The sequence below is a fragment of the Falco punctatus genome (genome assembly GCF_963210335.1).
Source record: "Falco punctatus genome assembly, chromosome: 7".
NCBI lineage: Eukaryota > Metazoa > Chordata > Aves > Falconiformes > Falconidae > Falco > Falco punctatus.
In genome coordinates this window covers 67,303,430-67,326,866 of record NC_137587.1, presented here as the reverse complement: position 1 = coordinate 67,326,866, position 23,437 = coordinate 67,303,430, and the positions used below count along the sequence as shown (strand labels likewise).

Below are 23,437 nucleotides of genomic sequence, written 5' to 3'. Positions count from 1 at the left end.
AAGTAGATTAGATGTGTGCCATTCTGTGTAAGTGCTGAATAAAATGGACTTGCTTAGTCGCTGTCACTGTATTAGGGTTGTGGTTTTAAGAACAGTATATAGAAGGTTTTTTTTCTATTTCTGCAGATGCTTTTGACAGAGAGTACAAAATGGCTTATGACCGTCTCACAGCTAATCAAGTGAAGAATACTCATAATTGTGATAGACCACCAAGTACCGGAGTGATGGAATGCCGAAAGATTTTTGGAGAACCATATCTTTAAATATACCTAGATATAGAGGTGATACCTATGACGTATACCTGTGTAAAATAACCACTTCAGTCACAAGGAACATCTCAGTCTTCAGTGTTCAAGAACATATGTACGAACATACTGTGGTGGAAGGCCTTGGAAAAACTAGGCCTGTCTGCAGTTGTGGAAACGGGCAGAGTGAGAAATGGGCCAAATATTATTTCCCTTGTCCTTTCTGCAAATCAGTGTGTAGAAAGGAAGATTCTAAACAAAATCAGTTCTCTAACTTGGGACAATATATTATAGTTCCCTTCTTAAAAAAAAAAATAATAACAGGTGGACAGAAACAATGCACTGAAACTAATGTGAGCGAAGTAAATTCTTCAAAATCTATTGTTTACATAGAATATTCATGATGTTATGAAGAGCATACAAAGTTGTATTATACATATTTTAAATTGTTTATAGTAAGTTGATATTTTTTTAATTTTTTTAAATTACTGGAGTGAATTTTAAATGGACTTGCTGCATAAGCAATACAGTGCTTATTTTTTTTGCAGTACACTGCTATTTATAGTAACTCGTCCAGTTACTTTTTGAAGAGTGATTTGTTTTTAAAGCAGAAAATGTTAACCTTCACCTAGACAGTACCCTAGATACGGGATTTCTCTCATGCACACATGGAAAATGTGTTACCACAGCAATCAGAAAGAAGGTATGGTAAGCTTCTGTAAAAACTCTTTAACGAACACACTGATGTCTCTGTAAAACACTTTTGTAGAAACCTCCTTTTCCTCTCCTGTTCCTTTCACTCCTCACTCCCTAGTAAAGAGAAAGCATATTGAAGAGTCCTACAGATTATGTTATGGAATCAGTCCATCTCGGCTGTTAGTATTTGTTAATGTGACCTCATTACAGATGTAATACAAAGCAAATGACAGCCTGCAAGAGGTTCTTCATAAACATGCAGTGTTCAGAGTCTTGGTGGATGTGTTTGAAACACACTAAATATGACACGTACATAATGCTAATCCAAAGCTTTTAACTAAAGTACATACAGCAGACTTGCTACAGGGAATATATAGGGAATGTAACTTATTGGGGCATATTGTGCATAATTAAATGTACTTAGAATGTTTGGTCTCTCTTTCACAGGCAAAACTAACTTTTCTTTTTTTCTGTGAAGAAAAGCGCTATGTCAGTCCTTGTGGTGGAGTCATGGCTTTTCACTCATGTTTTCTTGTTCTAGAGATTTAAAAAAATGTTCTGTGCTTTCAGTCACATAGCAACTCCTCACCAGAAGGTAGGCTACAGAGAAAATATCAGAAGTCTTGTTATGGAGGTGGGAAAACAGACATTGAATTGTATAGAACACCCTAAACCAGTTAAACCATGCTTTAACAAACAGCTTTATTTTAAGTAATGTTAATGTGTTTCCAATTCTAATTTCTTTTAGTTGTTGCTGTTACAATACTTCTAAATATTCAGCTGTTAAATTAGATTTTATATTTTGGTCTGCCTACCAGCAGATATTTTTAAAAATCTGTTTAGTTTGCAAGTGTAATAATACAGCAATATTTAGTTAGGCAGAAAGGAGATAAACTTTTTAAAGCTCACATTTACTTTATTAAATGAAATAGTGAGCCTCTTAAAGGCTTAGATGAGAAGCGATGCTGCTATGAAGCTCTGTGTAACCTCCTCCCAGACCTCTGTAAAGTAGTAAGAAGGTGCTGCCCTAAGGAGAAAGGATTTAAAATTTTTAGAGCTGCAGGTATGTGCTGATGATGATTCCAAGATGCAGTCTTGTTGGATACAGCTTTCATTGGGTAATACCTCTTCTCTAATTTGCTGCTAATTATGTAGCTGACCTTTTTGAAAGCATCCTACACACACCCTGAGGTGAAGCTAGCAATGCTACACTTACCAACATTTTTCACATTTAATTTATTTTAACATTTTGTGATGCTTTCTTTTGTACTGCCACGCTTGTAAAGTATTCTTCATGCATGAAATATAGCTACTTTTTTCACGCAAGTATGTGGTAAGCCGTGTGTCAGTGTAGGGTGGATACATACCCCTTTCATCCTTCTGAGCTATCGTGAAAACACCACGTTATTTTTTAACATACTCATTGTAAGTACCTATTAGTGTGCGTGTATGCTCTGTACAGTAGGTACGCTGTATTTACCAAGTAAAAGTTGCATACAGTAGTCGCTGTGTGTATAAACTCACACATGTTTGCGCCGTGTACAAGGTAGTGATGCGAGCTCTTTGCAGTTCTGTTGCCCATGCCATTTCCCACTTGGGGCAGCCACTGTTTTATAGGACCTTCAAGCCGTGAAGGAGGGCAAGTGCTTTTTCCAGAGCTGCTGTGGTGTGTTAGAGGTACTGAGCTATGAAGGAAGCTTCACGCTTCCTATTTTAGTCTGGCTGAAGCGACTGAGCCTGGTCTCTAACCACCCCTCACTTACTAGGACGTAACACTGCATCTGCGTGTGCTAGCACAGGAAGAGATGCACCACTTGTAACACGTGGCCCACTTTCTCCATCCTAGTCCCAGCTTTGTTATAAGTACTTCCAGCTGTCTTTGGACTTACAAAGCCAACAGGTTTGCCACTTCATTCAGATATCCCAACAATCCTGCCAGTATTATCAGAGGAGTATATAGTGTACCATGGAAAGGATTGTATATGCATCCTTCAGACAAACAATTTCCCTGTGTCCTTGCATCCTCAGAGTGGCACTCCTGAAGCATTGCTGGCGTTTATTTGGGTGTGCTTTTAAATTACTGTATCATGTAGTAGTTCATCAAGTGAAATCATTATACTTAATGAATTGTTTCATAAAGTCTGTTGCAAGTCAGTCCACTGTAGAAGTACTATAATAAAATATAGTTGGAATAGTGATATACTTCAAGTGGGAAATTTTTCCTCATTCAAGTCATAATGTTCAAAACGTAGGTCCTGAGGTGGATAATTTTTAAGCATCATACAATTCAATGTTGAAACAGTTTTCAAATCTCACTGTCCTTTATTAGAAAAGCAATTTGACTATATTTTCCAGTACCACAAAGATGGATAAATGAAATATTTGAGACATATTTTCAATTTAAAATTTTGTATGAACTGAATTTTCTCCTTTTGTGTACTAAATAATGCTTACATCAAAAACCTTAAACAAAGGTTTTACATTTGCAGTGCAATATATATTTTGCTTTATGTATGGTTCCACTGGAATTATTATTGGAGATGAAATACTTAAATGTGAATAGAAATTGTGCTGTTTCTCTGACACTGCTAACTGTTTCCCATTTTGAGAAGGTTTGCTGTTGGTACAGTTACAGCCTAATGAATTAGACCTCCACTGGCAAATTAAATGATTTTTAACCCGAGAAAGAGAAAATTCCTGCACGTAAAATCTTTGTATAACAAACGGGAGATGCAAATAGTAATAATAGAGAGGGGTATTTCTGGATATTATCTCACTGGGATTTAAAAATGGTACTTTGTTAGTCTGCAAGCAGCACTTTTTAAATGAATGGTTGTAGATTTGTAAATATGTAATGTTTAAATTTTATTTACCAAAAACCAGTATGTTGGATGTTTGCTTTGGTTTGTAGTTCCTTTAAAATATGCAAAGTCAGTGTTCACAATGTTAAGGTTTTTTTCTGTCTCATCCGAAAAAAGAAGTTTTACAGTGAGTCAATAAAAAGCTTAAAACCTATCCTGTTATTTTCATTAACGTTTTATTAGATGGCTGAGAATGACAAATGTCTGCCACTCTGAACTAGGTTGTTTGCTCACATGAGGCATTGTTAACAATAAACCTTTCAGGTTTGTTAATAGTTGATGTCAGTGGCATTTTTTCATAGTGGTTATGTAGAAGACAGGGCTAACTACATGAGTTAGTGCTGGATATAATAATCTGTAAATTTCAGAGATTAGTGGCGGGATGAAAACGAGACTCAAGGAGTTCAACTTCTTGCAGTATTTCTGATTCCTGGTTTTTATTTTTTTCTGATTTCTGGTTTTTATTGGTGGCAATGTGATATTCTAACCCCAGATATGTTTAGCCTCATTACAGTAAGATGTAAATCCGTGTGACACCACACTTGTACTGGTGGCACTTGGTGTAAATTGTAGGGATTGTATTGCAAGATCAGGTACAGATTTAAAAGGGGCCGTACGGGTAGCCTTCAGGATTGCTCCGCAGCTCTCAAATCCTGTGTTCTTCTGCATGCAGAAATAACTCTTACTGCTTTGCTTTTCCCTTGAAAACCATAGAATTCCATTTCCCATGGTCTTAAGAGGGCCAGCAAAAAGCATTTCCCCTGAAGCGCATCACATTGTTCTGTGTACGCTTTCCTGGAGGTATGTGTAGAGCACCAGCTGCGTGTGCTTTATAGTGGCATTCACGGAAAGGATGAAAACTACCTCTGCACAGGGGAGTCATGGCAAACAAGCTGTAGCACAAACGGTGGGAACTGCTGTGCTCTCTGCTTATATGCAGTTTGAGGGAGTTCACTTCGGAGATGCAGAATGCGTGCCTACCCAGTGATTTTAAGCAGAGTAGTTGTCTAAAGACCTCTACGGTGTGCCTTATTCCATTCCGCCTGAAGTACCATTCATTGATTTCAGCGAGTTTGGGCAGTTTAAGTAGTTTAGACTGTGTTCCTGAAAATATTTCTAGAGTGAGTAAATATTGTGTGCTGAAAATCAGGTCCATTAACTTGAGGGAATCAACCATGCTTGAAAACTTCATGCATCTATATCCTGTCAGCCTTTCCGTGAATGCCTAAACATGTATGTTGTTTGGTACCGGTCACTTCATTATCTGATCTTTCCTGATCCTGAAGAAAAATAGTAGAGGCTGACATACCACTTGAATTTTTATTTTTTTTTATTAGTGTGTTAAAGATACTTTATTCTCAGTAGGTTTGTTATAATTCTGGTTGCTTTTTTTCAGTAGAACAATTGCTACTTTAAATCCCTTTTGATTCTGATGTCTGCTTCCATACAGCCTGGAGCATCCAAATGTCATACAGATACTGGGCAGGATATTATCTTGTCTTCTAACATCACACTGATGACCAAGAACACAAAGTAAAGCGCAAACATAGTGAAACCCAGTAGTTTGTTCATTTTCCATTTACATGAAGCAATTGAGATAATCACAAATAGGAGCATGAGAAAAAGGAGAACAATTGCACAAAACAAACCATTGCTACTGACTGCAACTGGACTGAGCCCATTGAAGACAGAATAAAGGAACCAAGGAACTGGCAAACTGCAAGTAAAGGAAAAGTAATTGAAACAAATGTTCGAAGGCAGTTCATTTTCTGCATTGTAACTAAGCAATTTTTCCAGACTGTTACAGAAAAAAATGCATGATTGCATTCAGTATAACTCAGCATAAATCTAAATCTGATGTTGTTCACGTCAAAAACTGCATTTGGATAATACTTGCGCTATTATAATGCAATCCAAGAATCTAAAAGGGGTTTTACAAGAATACCTATGAATTAAGTGTCTTAGCAGGCTATAATAAAGAAGTAGGTCTGCATAGTTTATTGATGAAAGATACAGGTGTAGCTACGGAGCCTTGATTGCACAGGATCTGAATGGCTCTGGGTGACTACAGATAAGTATCCTGTGAATCTTTGATGTTAGCCAAAGATTTGTTGCATTTTTGTCTTGAAAAAGCAGTAATTTTCTGTTGATTCAGAACTGGGTGGAAATGGTGGACTGACATATAAAAATCTGTCTTTCATGGCTGGGTTAGGCTTAAAAAAAAGGCAACTGGTTGCCCAGCTGCCTGTCATTTAATTACAGCTACGACAAAATTAAGACCATGTTTGAAATACACCTAGCTTTGTGTTTCAGAAGAAATGCAGCTTTTAGGATTGAACCGAATACTCACCCAACAGTGATGTCGAAGATATTGCTGCCTACGGAGCTGGAGACAGCCATGTCACCTAAGCCTTTGCGTGCAACGATGACACTGGTGATAAGGTCAGGGATTGATGTTCCTGCTGCCAGTATGGTTAACCCCATAATTTCCTCTGATATCCCAATTGTTTCACCAACCTAATAAACACAAAGAAAGTTGGGTAGGACTGTTAGCTTTGGAACGTGGAATTTAATTGCTCTCTGCAGTCTTTTAGGTTTTGTGCCGTATTTGAGTTAAAATATTCTGAATCCCCTTAAAGATGGTAGCATTTTTCTGCTTTACAGGATAAAATGTTACATTTAGTAGTGTACATTGATCTCTGATTTGTTCTATAGCATAGGGCACCTGATCACTTGATCATCTGATCTTAGTCTTGCCAAGACTAAAAGCAAGGTCAGGTTGGTTACAGCGCAACTCCTCTGCCTGAAGTTCACCTCTTCTGGATGTCTTCTGCCTCTCCAGATTTAACATCAGCTGTCTTAAGATGTGAGAGCTTAGGGAAATGACAGCCTGTGGATTTATAGCATGATCCAGCTGTACTGCGAATGTGCAGTAGATCACTAAATACAAATTGTGGGTGTGATTTTTACAAGATGCAAGTATTATTTCCCAGAACACCAGGTGAACATTAAGGCAGTGGGAGCTGAGATCATTTAGCAGCTTCCAGAACCTGTATTTTCCTAGAATTTCAATTAAGGGGTAATTATGTTCTGCACAGAATCATTCATCAATGAAAAGGCAGTATTAAGACAAATCTTGATGGCACTTTTCCTTTCACAGATGCACAAATTCCCTTGGAAGCTCTCAAAAAAGAATGACTCTTTGTCAAATTGAAAAGAATGAAATTGAAAATCCCCTTTTGGGTTCTAACAAAACAAAGTTTCTACTATTTTGATGGATGACTGCAGCTGTAATTCATCAGATAAAATGCCACAGCAACACTGTTCCCTCTCTCTCCATATACTTGTTCTGAAATAGTCTTGTTTGCAGAGAGAAAATAAAACCCTCACCTGGTGAGCCCACCACACCATGAGGTAAGAGAATACAGCAATCCAGATGATGGATCCAAAAAATGTGATGACAAAGAATTTTTTGGAGTCCTGTTAAAATCATGTTTGAAAAGAAAAACAAAAAAAGAAGTTTCAGGAAAGTTAACAATCTCCAATGAAAAGTATTCACTTGAAACACTTCACTGCAATCAATTGTTTTAACCTGCTCTCTCTAATTGCATTTGGTTTTTGTCAGCTTGATTAGATGACCAGTGGTTGCTAGTCTTTTGTGGCTTAGTAAATTCAGTGTCTGGAACTATGCTGTGCTGCAGCTGGGGATCCTGTCCCTCTCCCTGCAGCATTAACAGCACTTATGCAAAGACTAAACATGGAAAAATAGAACTGGTGACTCTTGCTGAGAGGAAATCTATAGTTCAGTTAATGAATCCAGTAGCAGAAGGAAGATAGATTCTTACTGGGTTTCTAACGTCAGGCAGGGTGCTCCAGAGAGGAAAGACAATGGGAAAGAGGAAAAGGTAAATGGCTTGTTTTTTCCTAGTTTCTGGCCATTCAAGAGATAATGGCTCGTCGTTTTCATCATCATCTGTGCTGTCATCATCACTGTCTTCCTCACTCCCAGAGCTGCTGTCTTCTGAGGTGTCACTGTCTGATGAGGACTGTAGATCAGGGTGGGGGAAAAAAACAAACAGTATGTTTTCACACTACCAAGTTGCTGCACAGCAGCATGGCCTTGCCTGGGCAGAGGACACATTTGTAATGTGGCCGAGGGCAGCCACAGCCTCGGTCTTGCTATTGTGGGACAAAATCCAGGTGTGCCCTAGCTGGGTGCCTGTGTATTATGTTAACCAATCTGTATCCATTAACTAGAATCAACTTTTAGATGGGTTTTTGACACAAATGCAGCATTTACTGCGCATCCTTGAAAAATCTTTTCTTGTCAGAACAGCTAAATCACATTGACTGAAAGGAGGGATTTGGGAAATAAACCAGAAACATCTACTGGTGAACACAGGACAGGCAGATGCTCATATCTTCCCTTGTGTTGGAGTATCCATGGGACCTCTGAAGAGTGACTTGAGAAAATAGTACATAGTGTCAGTTGGTGTTGCGTTTGGAGCTGATTTATGTTTGCAAGCTGAAATGTTTCAGCTAACACTTTAACATATCTTACTGCTACACATGCAGTCTATTTATAGTTGCCAGTTACGGGAAATGGGTTGGGTCCTACCCAAAAGCTCTAGAGAGGGAAGAAGTACATACGAAGTTTGGTCTGGACTGAGCGCTTGCTGCTTATGGTACTTTCGATACCTGTCCATCTTGCGGTGCATCTGCCTTCTGTTTGTCTTTTCTGGGTTCAGAGTCACTGGCAGGAGTTACTTGAATGGTGTTTGGTGCTGCCTTTTCTGCTAAAAGTGATAAGAAGCAATACTGGTTTCAGTCACCTTAGCGTCAGGTGGTCGCCTTCCCCTTGGTCAGCAGGGAGGTTTGAGTTTTTCCTACAAAAATTTGTGGCATTTCATGTTAAACCTAGTCTGATTGCTTAGGTTTTGTTTGTCCTCTCTGTCTACCATGGATTGCAATCAGTAAAAGCTGGGCAGAATCTGGCCTGCCTGCTGTAGAATGATACCTTGACGGCTCTGTGACCTTCTGTCTGAAACTGCTGTGTGGCACATGCCTAACAGGGAAATGCTAATTATCTGACCTACAACTGATGAGTGTTTCTTTGTTTCATTCTGGATTCTGAAGATCTTATTAAAGCCATCCTTAAAAGCCAGAAAGGATGTAAAGTTTTGCTTCCCTGGTGTTTGGGAGTTTTTTTCTAGTAGAGTATGGCATTCTCCAGGGAACTGATACTCTTCAAGGCTTCTGAGAAATGACAGTTATGTGCTGCCAGACTTTAATTCCTAATCATTTGGAATAGTGCTGACACATACAAGGGAATAACTGCAGTGTCCTCTGTGCTAACCAGCATAGCCAGGAGGAACACAGAAACCTCTGTGCAGAAAAGTAGAAACTCAGATAACCCAGAGCAGAGGGGAGAGGAGAGATTGGCTCACTGCTCTGTCACAGCAAGGGCACCTTTCAGACTGCTGCAATTTATGTTAAGGGATCCCCTCCACGTGGTCAAGCCTGTAAAGTCAGTAGGATCATATTATCCCATGAATTGCACCTGGATGGGGTGTTACAGGGTATCTTGCCCTGAACTGGGTAAGCTGACCCAGTGCAGTGCCTCACAACTGCACTAGGGAGCAAGTCTAGAGGAGAGATCTTTAGAAATGCGTGGCTTCAAGGGGTGCCATTTGGGATTTCTGAAACCAGGCCTTCAGAGAGTTCACGTGGGATAATTTCAGCCCAAAGTGTGAAACAGGGCGATAATGTCTTTGGAATGTGCACAGCTCTCTCTATGCACTAACAAAATGTGTGGAACATGTCACAGGATGAAAATTCTTGGTTCAGTGAAGTCAACATGGTGTCAGTCACTCACACCAAGAATGTACTTGTTTCTTAAACCGTGATTTCCCCAAGTTTGGTGTCATTGACATAGGTGAGGCGCAACACTGTGAGGTACTTGGGTGGCTGCTGTACTGCAGCAGGGTGCTTGTGGAGGTGTCACCTTCCACACGAAAGTTTGCTTGTTTTTCAAAATCTCTAGCCTCACTGCCAGCACAGACCCAGGTTGTAGCATGGCCAGCTGCTGCCTCTGAATCGGCTCAGGAAGCCTGTGTATCAGTAGGATATAGAAAAATACAAAAGCTATTAAAAGGGAGGAGGCACAGACCCTTAGAATTGATATAGGCAAAGTCAGTGCGGCTTTTCTCTCTGGAGGAATCTTTTGTGCTCTTCTGCAAGTGTGCCAAACTTCCAAGCTAAAATGAAAGTACTTTGTTTTAACGAACACCTCATTTGCAAGGTCTACCAAAGACCAGCAGTGTGGCAGCACCCAACTGCTGCCTGTAATGGCCTGATTTCCCCTCTTCCACCCTTCTGGTGGCAATTTATGCTACGTCCTTGTAGCGCTTTCTGTTTGGATGCTATCTCACTAACCACTCCTAGGCTCCTGTGGGGATGGTTTTTATTGCCCACTGTTAGTGTATATCGATTGATTTCTGCTGCATTATTATAGCAGCCATCTGTGACCAGCAATAACAGAAAATTTGTGTTAGACCATAGTGTTTCTTTGCCAGCCCTTGGGTGTTGAGTGCTGGGAAGGTGAGGGATTGCAGCACACAACTAGGCAAACAGCACTGAGTCCTCTTGCACTCACCTTCTGGTTTTGATCCTTGTCCAGCCAGAGTCTCTACTTTGGCCTTGGCTATGTGGCTCAGGATGTCAACCCTGTCTTTAAATTTTGCTGTGGGTGAGAAGGATGCGTTCATCAGCAGCTGCCAGCTATGCAAAGGCCCCCTTTACCCGCCTCCCCCCAGCACACACACACTCTTGTCCCTTTCCTCTTGCACGGGTTGCAGTCAGCGCTGACTTGTTAGTCACCCTTCTGGCTGTGGCCCTGGATTCTGGCTGCTGCTTGTTGATCATAGCTGTTACATTTAAATGCTTAGTACTATGGCAATTATGCCAGCAGTCTGACATGTAACCGATCCTTTCATATTTAAAAGAGAATCAAGAGGGAATGGAAATCTTTTCCAGTTCAGTAATACAGAGGATATCTGTACTTCATAGGAAGCAAATGCAGAAAGAACAGAGGAGCAGTTTCAATGCAATATCATTTTGTTCTAAAAGGGCCGTTGATTTTTTTTCAGGCTAGATTGTGTGCAAGCTAAAAATGAAAGCTTCCTTCTGCCATGTGGCTGTTAAAGAGGCTTTACTGTGCTGCTTGCAGCCTGGCGACCTGATGGTAAGGAAAAATTAAAACCTTTTGCATTCCCATTAACTGGAAAAGTACTGATTTCTCTAAGTACGAATGTGTGTCTCCCCTGCTGGAGTTGATTTAAATTCCTGGTATCCAGGTTCAACATGACCCAGGCTACCCGAGAGATCATCTGCACCAGTGCAGTGTCCAGTACTGTATTTCTGGGACTGCTTTCACTGTAAACTATGCTCTGCTCCGCTGAGCTGCTTTATTATTGTTTTACAGTGAGTTGTGAAACAGTGTGCGTGTCTTCAGTTAGACGTTGTGCTCAAATATCTTAACTCCTGCTCTCATTGAAAGTGAGCAAAACATTGGCTCAAAGAAAAGTTTCATTTTGCTCCAATCTATATCCTCTAGTGAGCTGCCTACCCAATGACGTGGGTTGCAGGGTTTGCACGTGGACAGTAGCCACAAGAAATTGGCCGTGTTATGCTTGGCTTGTGTGCAGGGCTGTAAATTAATTTCCTCCAAAAGTTTTATCACATCAATTTAATCTACTATCCTGTTGACTATGAAACCAGAACTTGCTGTTGTCTTTTGCCTCAAGGGCAGGGCCCTGTCACTTTATTAATCACCATGATACTGAGTTAATATATATAGCAGGTCCGAGGCCTTGAGCCCTGCAGGCAGATTCTGATCTGAACCTCGTGAAAATCAGTAGACTCTGGTATATGTCCAATAACTGGGACCAGCTCAGACATTAAGGACTCTGGGGTGATTCCTGTTACCATCTGACAGAAACATTTTTCACCAACTGGGGTTTCCAGTGAACATTAGAATGGCTGGACAGAGATGAAACAATGAGCTCTTCTCCATTAGAAGGCTGGCTGGGATTAAGGAGCCTGACTCTTCCATGCTCCTTGTCAATATTGAAGCCTATCATGGGGAATGTGAAGCGCTTTGCTTCGTTCCCTTCAGCTGATGCTCAACATAAGCATACCCATTGGTGCAGGACAATGAAGAGGTGACCTTTTGCTCCCAGTCTGCTCTAACCACTGCGCAATGCATCTTTCTGTTCAGCTTTTCCCAGAAGCTATTGCAAAAGCTTCTGTCAGCAGGGTCAGGGCGGTCAGGCTCAGCCTGAAAGAGATTATATAAATTCAAGCCCCTGGCTTCTTGCCCTTCCCTAGGCTGCAGGCTGTGAGCCCCAACCCGAGCAATGCCTGTGAGCATCTCTCTGTCAGGATAAACAGATTAGGTCCAGGCCACTATCCAGTTCTCATGAGATCAGCCTCATTTTAAAAGGTGTTAATTCCTCTGACACGCAATTCATGCAGGGTGGGCTGAGGCTGGAGGAAGAGCTGGCTATAAGCTGGCAAGATCTGCAGGTCAGCATGGGGAGGAAGGATATCTGTCAGCTCAGCCCTTGCTAGTGCTGGGGATTAGCTGAGCAGGGCAGGGTGCTGGCTGTTTCAGCAGCCAGGGCAGGGTGCTGTGGGTGCTGTGCAGCCCTGGGGACTCGGCCCTCACTCAGCAGTGCAGTCCCTGGGGTGTTCACTGCTGGTAACTGCCCCTGGTCTGAAAGCCCATCGCACGGGACATGCCTGTAGCCAGGGGCCCTGAGATGCTCTTCAGGAAAATTCCTGTCCTGTGGATTGACAGCATCCCGGCTGGATTTAAGGTGGCAGCTGAGCTTCTACCTTTGTTTAGCCCTTATGTTTAATCAATTCTTTGGCACTAATATTTAATCTAAAAGGACTAACTTACAACATGAACAGCAGGAAGGATTTTTTTTCTTTAAAATTTGGCATGAACCTGGAGGATTTGGAAATTCTGTTGTCTAAAAGTAGAAGTAAAAAAAATAATCTCATGATTCCTTTTGCCCCTTTGTATCATAATTCTCTTAAAACAAGTCATTGAATGCTAATGAAACAAGGAGAGGCTGTAGCTGCTTTCAGTCCTCTAGCTCAGCTCTAGCCTGCAACGCTGCCTGCTGCTCTGTTCTGGTCTAATTTCCTAAATCATTAGCTTGTTAACTGGGGCATACTGAGGGTAGACAGCTCTGACAACCTTGCTGCTGGAGCCTTTTTCTTCATTTAAAAGTAGGCTTCTGTCTTCTTCCTTGTGTGATGAGAGTTTAAAGAATAATCCAACGGTAAAACTGGAGATTCGGAAATGAGAACGTTCCTCAGTCTTTCCAAAATCCTTCCTCCCTTTAATTCCCCAACAGTTCCCTCTGGTGTCTAACTTGAAAAGATCTCACGCTCTGCTTCTACACGCTTCCAGAGAAAGTGGGGAAAACACCAAAGTTGCTAGAAATTCCTCATTAAAACAAAACAAAACAAAAAGGCACTTTGAAAATAAAAGCTTCTGTCAAAAACATAATTCAGGATGCAGTGTAAATGTTAGAACATCTAAGTAAACCACCTAGTCTCCTGTAGACAGAGGAGAAGACTTAAGTAGTGATCCCTTCCTAATACAAGGAAAACCAAACATTCTGAACTTAATCCACTGTTCAAATGAGAAATTCTGTTTCACACAAGGGGCATCGCATTAGAAGCAGTGAAACAAAGTTTGTATTTCAGATTTCTACTGTATTTCTAAGTTCTCTGCCTCTGCAGAGATCTGGGAGTTAGTTCTGGAGGCACAGTACTGCCGATTTTTCCACATTTTGGGCCTTGCTGCTCTGAAGCTGCTTCTGTGCTGCCCAAATAAAATGCAACTACAGCAGAAAAAAGGAAACCCTGCAGAGATCTTAATTTCAGTAGCTTAAGTTAGGAACTGCTGAGCAATAGTTGGCAACCTTTTTCTTTTGTAGAGTGTTCTTTACCACAGCCTCTAAGTGCTGATGCTACAGGCATTGGCAAGAAGGAACCAAGGACCCTTGAGGAAAGATAAATTGCTTTGGGATCATCTTTTATGTTGCAACCTAATTACAGAAATGTGTCTGGTACAGACAGTGCTGCCCATGCTTCAAAGAGGACTTTGCTGGTGATCAGTGGGAAGCAGGCACCCAGCTGTCCCAAGGGTACCAAAGGGCTGCAGCACTAATAACACAAATGCAGAGCTTGCAGACCTGATATGCCTTGGTGGGTTCAGATTCTTTTTCAGTCATCCTGGGGAAGTCACTTGATCTGTTTGGCCAAGATCTTCAAGGCACTTAGGTTTCTCAGTCCATTCATAAATGATTCATTTTCTCCAGACTCCCTTTCTTTAGGGATAAATTTATCAGGGTAGGGATGCACAGGACCTTGGACACTGGCTCCTTGATTTTGAGTGCTGTGCTGTCGTAGCATCGGTAACTTTCTTCATGGGTACCTTTTCTAAGGAGCTGTCTCTGTTCCGACAGTGTTGAGCGGAACAGGCATGTACCTGGGGCAGATTAACCTCAGTGGCATTATTATAGTAAATGGTCTAAGAAATAACAACCTTTTAGAGAGACTAGCCCATCCTCGCACCATCCCTGCTGTGTTAGACTTTTAGTAAGACTATGTATTAGGTGTATGTGGTCACACTCCCATCTAGTGGCTGCCGCATGCAGCGACAGTAACTCAAAGTCTGGCTGAAAAGAGGGGAAGTTGTCCCTCAGGGAAGATCCAAACTGCTACCCCCCACCCCTACCCTGCCGCCCCCCAGGCCTGTTTATTCAGTATTCACAAGTCGTGGCAATAACAGCCTCTTTAGCGAGGCTAGTGGCTTACAACCGCATTGAAACCCCCAGCAGCGTATTCTGGGCAGAACTGACTGGGGCAGCACTGGAGTGCTCTCCTTGGCCTAGGATGGCAAACCCAGCCCACACACGCACACCTGCCCCCAAGTCCTGCTGAGGTCCCAGGGCTTCACCAGGGCACCAGCCTGGACCAGAAAGCCAGGTGTGTGCTGGCCTGGGATGGGCAGATGCTGCACAAAGACATTTACGTCTGTAAATCCTGTACCTCTGTACAGGAAGGTTAAGGAGGTGCTGGAGGGGCCTCTGAGTGGCAGCACTCCCTCAGGTCTGGCACTTTTTGATGCTAAAGGCAATGGCATGTCCTCTTAGAAGTTTTATGGTTTATCCTTATGCTTTTGATATCACCTTTTGGGGGGACAGGAGGCAAGGGCAGTAGGGCAAATCCTGATGAGTATGGCTCTTGTTAGGCTATCATTAGTAACACAATGGGTGCCTTCATGAAAATTTGTCAAAGCAGACACTTATCTGTCTTTCTGTCCTTATCAAGCCTCCTTTGTTCTCTGCATCAGTTTGTGCAACTGGGATTTTGATCTGGAGAGTCCTTTTTGTAACCTCTGTGATAGACTGAGAGGTGTTGATCTGCTTAGCTTCAATCTCTCTTTGAATGGACAACAGATAATCTCTTTAGAACAAGTAGGGCAGTGGAGGTGCAAGGCATGTGCTGAGCTAGGAAAGAAAACCTAAAAAAAGTCTTTTTTAATATGCTTCATCATTTCTTGGAAAATGAACCTCCACACTGTGTTTGGATTAAAGTTGATACAAAGCGGCATGTTACAAGTTTGTGTACAAAGACCCTGGGTGCATCTGAAGATGTGGCTTCTTTGCACCCTGGGCAGTTTAAAAGAAGATGTCTTAGTCCTGAGTTGATCAACCCTTGGCCCTGGGGAGCTGCCCCTTGGCTGCAAAGGGCTATGATGATACTGCTGTGTTGCAGGTGGTTTTCAGAGGTGCTTAGTGTTGGTCTAAATCACATACAGATTGGCTTAAGCATCATAAATTGGAGCTTGTTGTGTGTTTTAGATCTCAGCTGGGATTTTAACTACTCTTAAAATGGTAATTCTTCAAGGGTTTTAACTTAGTTTTCCTCCTCTTCAGATTTATGCCTTGTGAGGGGCTGTGTGCATAGCTGTGGAGGTGTATAGGTAATGAGCTCTCCATGTGTTCATTTTCCCATTATAAATGAGACTGATAGGTTGAGCAGCTCTTTCTTGAAAATGCAGTCAACATGGAACGCTACTATTTCAAGACTGGGGTGCAGTATGAGCTAAGAAGATGGAGGAAGATGTGACATGCTATGAGGTGGAGGAAGCCAGTAACTCATGGTTGCTGCCCCTGCTATCAGAGAGACAGCAGAAGATGGATGACTGTGGTGATCACCACCACTTGCAGGGATCCCAGCAACAGCAGCTGCTCCACATGCCCTCGTTCCCCCTCATGCAGTAGCTGCCACCACAGCAGTAACCAGTTTGGCACAGGCAAAGTAGATATGTCATTGCCAAAATGTGAGATGTTTGTCCTTGCTGGCCATGTGATCAGAAGGGGTACATCCTGCTGTTGCAGAGCTCCCCCCACCTAACGTTATCTGTGATGCTCATAGCTGCGTTTCAAGGATCAGTTGCTGACGCCCAACACCCTGACATACAAAGGCTGTATTCCCAGATAAACTGCTCCGCGCTCGGGGCTGCAAACCAAAGTCCCGCAGATGTGGAGCATTCACTCACCTTCTGCCAGGGGGTCCAGGGTGTGGATCATGAGCTGGAAGATGGTGCTGCGCATTTGAGAGTTGTGAAGGGAGGCTGAGCTGCTGCCTCGCTGTAAGGCTGTTGCAGGCTATGGGAAGGTACAACGCACCAGTCAATAACAATTTCCTCCTCAAAACATCTCCACCCTTGGTTTGCCTCTGCCCTGAGGATGTGTTTATATGGAGGCTGATCTCCCCAGCCCAAGGAACAGCCTCAGCATGGATTTTAAACAGCCTCTGTGCTCAAGTTCACAGGATGGCCGTCAGCACCGACCATTCACAGCAAGAGACATGATCTTGAGATAGCAGGCCAGCCTGTCCTTAGGTAAATGCAATGGGCTTGCACGGACTCAGCGTCAATACAATGGTGTTATAAATTATAATAATCAAAGCATCTAGTGCTTTTAACCATAAACTTGTTAGTAACTCTGTAGGTTTACATGCTGTTTTGAGGTAATGCTACAGTCATGTCAGGTGTCCTGACTTAAAACTTGAAAGCTCTGGTGCTCTGTTCTTACAGTCAACACCAGAGTCCCAATGAGCTTTTGAATTAATCAGTACAGGTATGTTAAGTGCACAGAGGAACAAGCGACATCCACATGAGGAAGCTAACACCTGTAACATTACATACATATGCAGCCACCACATCAGCGGTGCATCTCTGTGCAAAGACAAAGGGTCAGCAATTTAACCAGCAGCAGAGGAATGAGCTCTTCAGGGTTTGCTATGGGGAAGGATACGCCCTACTGACCTCTGCTTTGGGAGCCCAGGAGGAAAACTGGCCATGAAACCAGGTAAGAAAAGTCATGCTCTGAATTTCTCTATGCCTGTTTAAAGTGTAGAGTGAATAGCCAAATCTACTCAGGAAGCCTGAGCTGTTTCAGTTTTTATAAAAATTACTTCGAGGACACAACTCAGCCAGGTGTCCTCTTAAGTAAGCTGTGGATATTGTGCCATGTATGCCTAGTTCTTTACGCAAAGTAGGCTTTGGTCCAGGTTTCTTGACATGGAAGACATCTTTATTCATGACGTGACATGGGGAGGGATTCAAAATACAATGAATTCAGATGCCTGTAAATTTGCTTATACTTACATGCAGCTTCCTCCCATCTGCTGGCTTTGTTCCATCATCTGCAACTGCCCCAGTGCTTTTCTGCATGCAAACAAGAACAAAAATGATTGAACACCACTACCACTTCACCTGCTTTTTCAGGATCTAATGATAGCTCTTCAGGCTACTATCTGTGAGAAAGTGGGAAAGCTAATACAATTGACTCTGCATGGATGCTACTGAAAGAGCTGAAGCCACCTGCCCTCCTTAAAACCACGTGGTGTCCAAGAGAAGCAGGATTCTACCTACAGGATTAATCCTTATTGAGGATGCAGGTACCCAGGGACAGACTCAAATGGTATCTACCATCTGATTCCTGTCAATACAGGCAGCCCCAGACTTCATCCCCAAACATCTGTATCCTTACTCACTTTCTAGCAGAGGCAGATTGAAGGTGAAAAGGTGGTTGTTTTGGGTTTTTTTTCCAGTGATCAGCATTACTTCACACACAGTAATTTATTTTTCCCGAGGGTTAGGTCCAGCAGCTCTCTGTCATGCTACTATATCATAGTGAGAGTTCTCTGTAAACTTAAAGTGCAGGTTGGGGTTTTTTTTCCTTCAGTCTGAAGGGTTGGATTCAATTTGTGATGATTGGTGATGTATGTGTATAGCTGCAGTATCTTGCACATCTATCCCACCGGAATGGAACACATGAGCTTTCAGGACTCCCAGCCACAAGCACTGGCTGAAAGACCGGGAAGAGGAAAGAAAAGCTCTTTCTTGATTCTGCACCACTTCAACTACCCTCACCCCTCTTCCTTTCTTTCCTTAAACTACATAGAGTACCAAGATCAGAAGGGGCAAAGGACACTTGAGTGACAGTGATGCACATCTGACTAGTAAAGCATGCCACTGCCAGAGGACAATTTGAAATCTAGTGGTTTCTGCTTGATGGTTGGCAGTAGCACAGGTCAAGAGGACAAAGAGGTGGTAAGAGAGTTGGGGAGGGACAGAGGAGGAGGAAGTGGGCAGGCACACTCAAAAAGACAAAGCCCCTGGTGTTCTGGAGACCATGTCCTGGCCAAACCTGCTAGTCTGAAAGAGTAGTTGGCCCTGGGGACACCTTCAAATACTGTCTTTGTGTAAGCAGTCAACGCTACCTTCAAAAGACAATGAGTGAAGAGGCCCTGGTCTCAGAGCTGGAGTGTGTAGTTACAGCCACAAAACTCGGAGCACCAGCAGCACATAAAACCATCTCTGAGCACACACAGCTGTGGCCAGTGCATGGAAATGGGATTTGGCCATTTCAGTCTTGTTACCAAATGCTGACTGGGAGAGGTGGCAATGGTTGCTGGAGGCTGCCAGATCCCCTTCCGTGCTGCAGACTGGGTAACGAGTGATACCACCAACATGCCAGCAACATGCCTAGCTTCAGAAAGGGAAAAAGAACACTCATCACTCATCTGCAAGAGGCTTGGACAGTGCCTCTTACCAGAAGCCTTTTTTCCCTATGTTCAACGCAGAATTTATCCAGTCTTGTTCCCAGACTGAGAATGTGTTTCTGCAAGTGCTTTTTTTTTTTTTTTTTTTTAATTCCTCTACAATAACCAAGTAAGCAAAATCCCACACATCTTTGAAAGTAGATAAGCAACTGCAACTGGTATCTTCAGTAACTGCAAGGTTATAAATCCCTTTTAGTGGTGTTACCTAATTTATTAGAATCTCTATTATCTAGATTGCATTTCCCTCATTTTATAACCATAATTATTGACCAATACCTGTATTTTGAGGTTTTGTTTGAATATGCAATTTGTGAAGGAGATGATGTTTTGTGTTGTGGTTTACCCTAGAACGAATTATTTCCAACCTGCCCTCTGAACAATAAGGATACCAACCTTCCGTATATGCTCTGCTGATGCTGCCTGCACAGCATTTAGCTTCTTGTTCAGCTCCTGCTTCACCCATTGCTCTAGGTACACGTTGTGTTTCATAGTGAATACGTATGTGGCGTAGGCAGTCAGTAAAAGAAGGCTTTCCCACCAATCAATGACACTGTCTAGGAAAAACAGGATGAGCATCAGTAAGTCTACACAGTAGAATGAGATGTCTCTAAACAAGGGCCACCATGTCAGGTAGAGTGTCTCCCTTGAGAAGAGGGCACAGGTGCCAATGACAAAGAGGATATTAAACACTGCTGAGCCCACAATGGTACCGATGCCGACATTGCTGTGTGAGATGAAGACACCTATGAGGGAGGTGAAGAGTTCTGGTGCCGATCCACCTGCTGCCATGAAGGTGGCTCCAGCCACATCTTCAGAGATCTGCAGCTTCTCTGTGATTGCTCCCAAAGCAGGGACAAAATACTCATCACACACTATGGCCAAGGCCACAAATACATACATCATGCCAAAGATGTGAAGTACAACCCACCCTTGCCTGCGTTCTTCCACACTGAATAGGTCCTGGGGATATTCTCCCTTGGACTCGTATGGTGGCTTCTCATCTGGGTAGCTTTCACTGACATTTTCACGCTGTGGTGTTTTATCCGCTGATGTAGTGATGGGCACAGTTGGCTCAGGATCCACATACACACATATTTTGGGTGCTGCTGTGATATTGCCTTTTATGGCAGTCTTGTTGCTGGAGAGGTCCCTGGAGGTCACTTTGACAGGGTCCACGGGCCGGGGTGCTGTGTGTGATGCTGCAAGGGTAGAGGGGCTGAACTGGAGCTGATAGAGAGAGAGGACCAACACTATGGCAAGCAAGAAAAAGATTCGGTTCTGTTGTAGCCGCCTTCTCCGTGGCAAATGCATTTCCTAAAGGTTCAAAAATCAGAGCCGTGTCCAGAAGCCACTGAAGACTTCTCTTAATCACCACTTTGCACTTATATCCACCATTGGAGTTTCTCGCTGATCTTAAATATCAGGAGTGAAGCTGCATGACACAAAATGCAGAATCCTGCAAAAGAAAAGCTGGTGTAAAAAACAAAGAATTGCAACTTTCCACCACTGACTGAGTGCTTTTCTGTTCTTCAGTAAAAAGAAATGGACTTAAATGAGTAAAGGCAGATCTAGATTCAGCTTTCAGTCTTTATTTTTTTTTTAATGACTGTAGGCTATGCTGATTAATAATCAAAGGTTTGGCTTAATAGAAAGGAGTTAGCTGAGACAGTCCAATCTGAGCTGAATTCTGATTCCACCTAATGCCCACATCCAGGAGCTATTAAGGCTTGTGTTTTCACTTGAGTCGAGTAGTTATTCTGTAATATTAAAAACTGGGTCGGTGTTCTGCAGGAGAAGAGGATATGGCTTCTGCTTCTGTCAAGGAACCTGCTTTAAATTGCTGGAAAAGATGATGCTCTGAAGACAAGATCATGCTGTTAAAATCTCCCTCCTAACAGACTAGTTATTCACCTAAGTAACCTCAACAGGAGGTTGAAAACTGCTTAATGGTTCCCAGTTATGCTGCTCCATGGCTCTCCAGCCTTGCACTCCCACAGAATGCAAACCGAGCAACAGTGAGATTTTTTCCTTCAGTTTGAAAAGAGCATGAGGCAGACTTGGTAAACCTGAGGGTGCTGAGCATCCATTTGTTTCTATGACTACATCTTTTCAAGCCTTTCTTTAGACATCAGAACTGGCAAAGTGGAATTGTAATCATACCTTTTATTAGGGGATAATTAGCATATCTTGCATAATTATTTGAATAGCTTTTAGAAAGGGAGAGAAATTGTAAATGCCAGAGTGACAGACAGCCTGCAGCTGTGACAGTATGGAGACAGTGATTCGGGGACAGAATTTACCCCCTTCAGCACTGCTTGAATGTTTTACCTAGGAATACCACTCTTCATGGATATTTCTTTTTCCCCAGCATGGGAATGTTACATTATTCTTGAGCTGGATGTGAATCACAGTTTTGTAAGCCATTCTCAGATAAACTCTTCATGCAAGTTAGCACACACTTACCATCTTGCATAACACCCAGTGAAGTAATCAGCCTAAATTTCTTGCAAGACAGGCATTATTATCTTCTTTTAAATAGTTGGGAAGATCACTAAGGCAACAGTAATAGAGGGTCATGGGAGTACCTAGATAAATAGATGATATAAGCTTTGCTTTTCATATGTTAAAAGAACATAAACATGCATATGGCAGAACTGCATAATATGCACAACACATTTCACATTATTAGAAAAGAAACTTTCCTAACAAAGATAAGAGTAAAAGGAATGACACAGACAGAAGATGTATGCACACACTTCTATTTCCACACTGTTTTTACTTCTCGTCTCCAAAATGAGCTGCTTAAAAGACCTTTTGCAAGTAGAAACATATTCAAAGCTAGGACCAATTGTAAGAGCTCTCCAGCATTTCCCAACACCTGACTACCAGCCTCTTTGTTTCTCTGGTCTTTTAAATGTAGCAGCCTCTTACAAGCCAGCTCCTGATCAATCCTTTCTCACTGGCTGGACTGTCTCAGTCATAAGAGAGCTGAAGCAATCAAATGAACCTCCACAGTTTACCTTCCAAAGATGCTGTCCAAGAGGAAGAGGAGTACCAAGGGTTGAGTGTAGTGCTGGAAGCTTCTTTGATACTTAACAGCCAGATGAGAGATGCTGTTGCAGAGAGAGGCAGGTGAAAATGATCCCATTTTCATGATGCCTCTGTTGGCAGAGTTCTGATACAAGAGAGGGTCAAGTGTGAAGGACACATTGCTGGAGGAATAGCTGATCCAGTTTAATACCTGCAGTACCTAAGAAGATTAATTCGTATTGTATAGATTTGGGTCTATCTCTGAAGCTAATATCTTTGTCTGCTACTATAGGTTATTCTCAGTCTGAGGGCAGGCGATTACCTCCATTCAACTATCAGATGAAAGCACCAACTGAGAGACATGTATCATTGTCACAGCACCTAGGGAAGAGAGCAGTGGGGGTAAATCACACTGTTCCTCTGCATGGTGCAGGGGTCACTTGAAACAAGACAACTCGCACATAGCTTCATTTTGAGGCATCTCGTATGGCTGGCAGACCAGAGAAGCAGCTCTGCTTGCCTTCATCACAATATGAGTCTACTTTGCAACGCCAGAGGGATGTTTAAAACTCACTGTCTCCCGGAAAAACATCCCTCAGCTCCTGCACCAGGATCACGGAGGCAGAGGGATGCTGCAGGGCCCCGTGTGCAGGCAGAGCAGCCTGGGGCTGGGGTCAGTGCCCTTCCGTACAGCATGGTGCCGGCACGGTGCAGCTCTGCAGAGGAAGAAATAACAGTCCTGGCTAAAGATTCAATGGACATAAAAAGCCAATCAGCAGATTTATCGCAGGCAAATTAGACAATGGTGATTTGATAATCAGAGTCACAGCATCATGGCGTGGTGGAGGTTGGAAGGGCCCTGGGGAGATCCCCAGCTCCTGCCCCAGCTGCAGCAGGCTCTCCTACAGCAGGCTGCACTGGGTCGTGTCTGGGCAGGTTTAGAACTTCTCTGGAAAATGGGACTGCACAGCTTCCCTGGGCAGCCTGTCCCAGGGCTCAGTCTCCCTCAGATAAAAGATTTTCCCTCACACTCAGATGGAACCCCCTGGGGGGCAGCTTCTGCCCGTTGCCCCTTGTCCTGCCTCTGGGCACCACTGCGAAGAGCCTGGCCCTGTCCTCCTGGCACTCGTCCTTAAGATAATTTTAAAGCAAACTGCTGTCTGGGGGGGCATCTCGGGTACATCCAGGCTTTGCAATGGAGTTTACTGAACCCCCCATCCCACTCCCACCCTTACAGAACCGGGAGAGGGAGGCGCACTGCCAGCTGGGACGCTGTTCATGAACTCTACGCACAGCAGCCTTTTTTATTGTACTTTTCCACAGTAGTGGCATCTAACTGAACTGCTTTGCCTTAGTGTTTGCAGGACTACAGGCTTCTCCTGC

General features: G+C 42.9%; 2 protein-coding genes across 9 annotated transcripts in view; one reads left to right on the top strand and one right to left on the bottom strand.

Moving 5' to 3' along the window:
* DENND4A (DENN domain containing 4A) overlaps positions 1–3,956 on the top strand; it is a 60,258-nt gene extending 56,302 nt beyond the window's left edge. For all 6 annotated transcript variants that reach the window (XM_080396923.1, XM_080396926.1, XM_080396922.1 and 3 more), the window contains one exon: positions 127–3,956. In XM_080396923.1, the coding sequence (XP_080253049.1) occupies positions 127–263 (137 nt within the window). In that variant the 3' untranslated portion in view covers positions 264–3,956. The remainder of the gene's footprint in view (positions 1–126) is intronic.
* SLC24A1 (solute carrier family 24 member 1) lies at positions 3,760–23,341 on the bottom strand. 3 transcript variants are annotated; one of them, XM_080396963.1, is made up of 11 exons: positions 22,045–23,341; positions 19,953–20,480; positions 19,418–19,574; positions 17,565–17,624; positions 16,452–16,560; positions 10,458–10,544; positions 8,501–8,598; positions 7,648–7,848; positions 7,193–7,282; positions 6,153–6,319; positions 3,760–5,519 (listed from the first exon to the last, which is right to left on the bottom strand). In XM_080396963.1, exons 2-11 carry the CDS (start codon positions 20,333–20,335, stop codon positions 5,270–5,272), a joined length of 1,602 nt encoding a protein of 533 aa, XP_080253089.1. In that variant the 5' UTR covers positions 20,336–20,480; positions 22,045–23,341; the 3' UTR covers positions 3,760–5,269. The 3 variants fall into 3 exon arrangements, with proteins under 3 accessions (XP_080253089.1, XP_080253087.1, XP_080253088.1); XM_080396961.1 differs by having other exon boundaries at positions 19,418–20,480; XM_080396962.1 differs by having other exon boundaries at positions 8,501–8,595; positions 19,418–20,480.
* Between the last annotated feature and the right edge of the window lie 96 nt (positions 23,342–23,437).

Excerpts from the sequence above, each read along its gene's own strand:
- SLC24A1 (XM_080396961.1), bottom strand. The coding sequence starts at position 20,335 with ATGCATTTGCCACGGAGAAGGCGGCTACAACAGAACCGAATCTTTTTC. Across the intron at positions 10,545-16,451 it reads CCTGGACCCCCTGGCAGAAG|CAAAATTTAAAGACAGGGTT; the intron begins GTGAGTGAATGC and ends TCTCACCCACAG. Across the intron at positions 8,599-10,457 it reads ACAAGGATCAAAACCAGAAG|CAGAAAAGGCAGCACCAAAC; the intron begins GTGAGTGCAAGA and ends TATCACTTTTAG.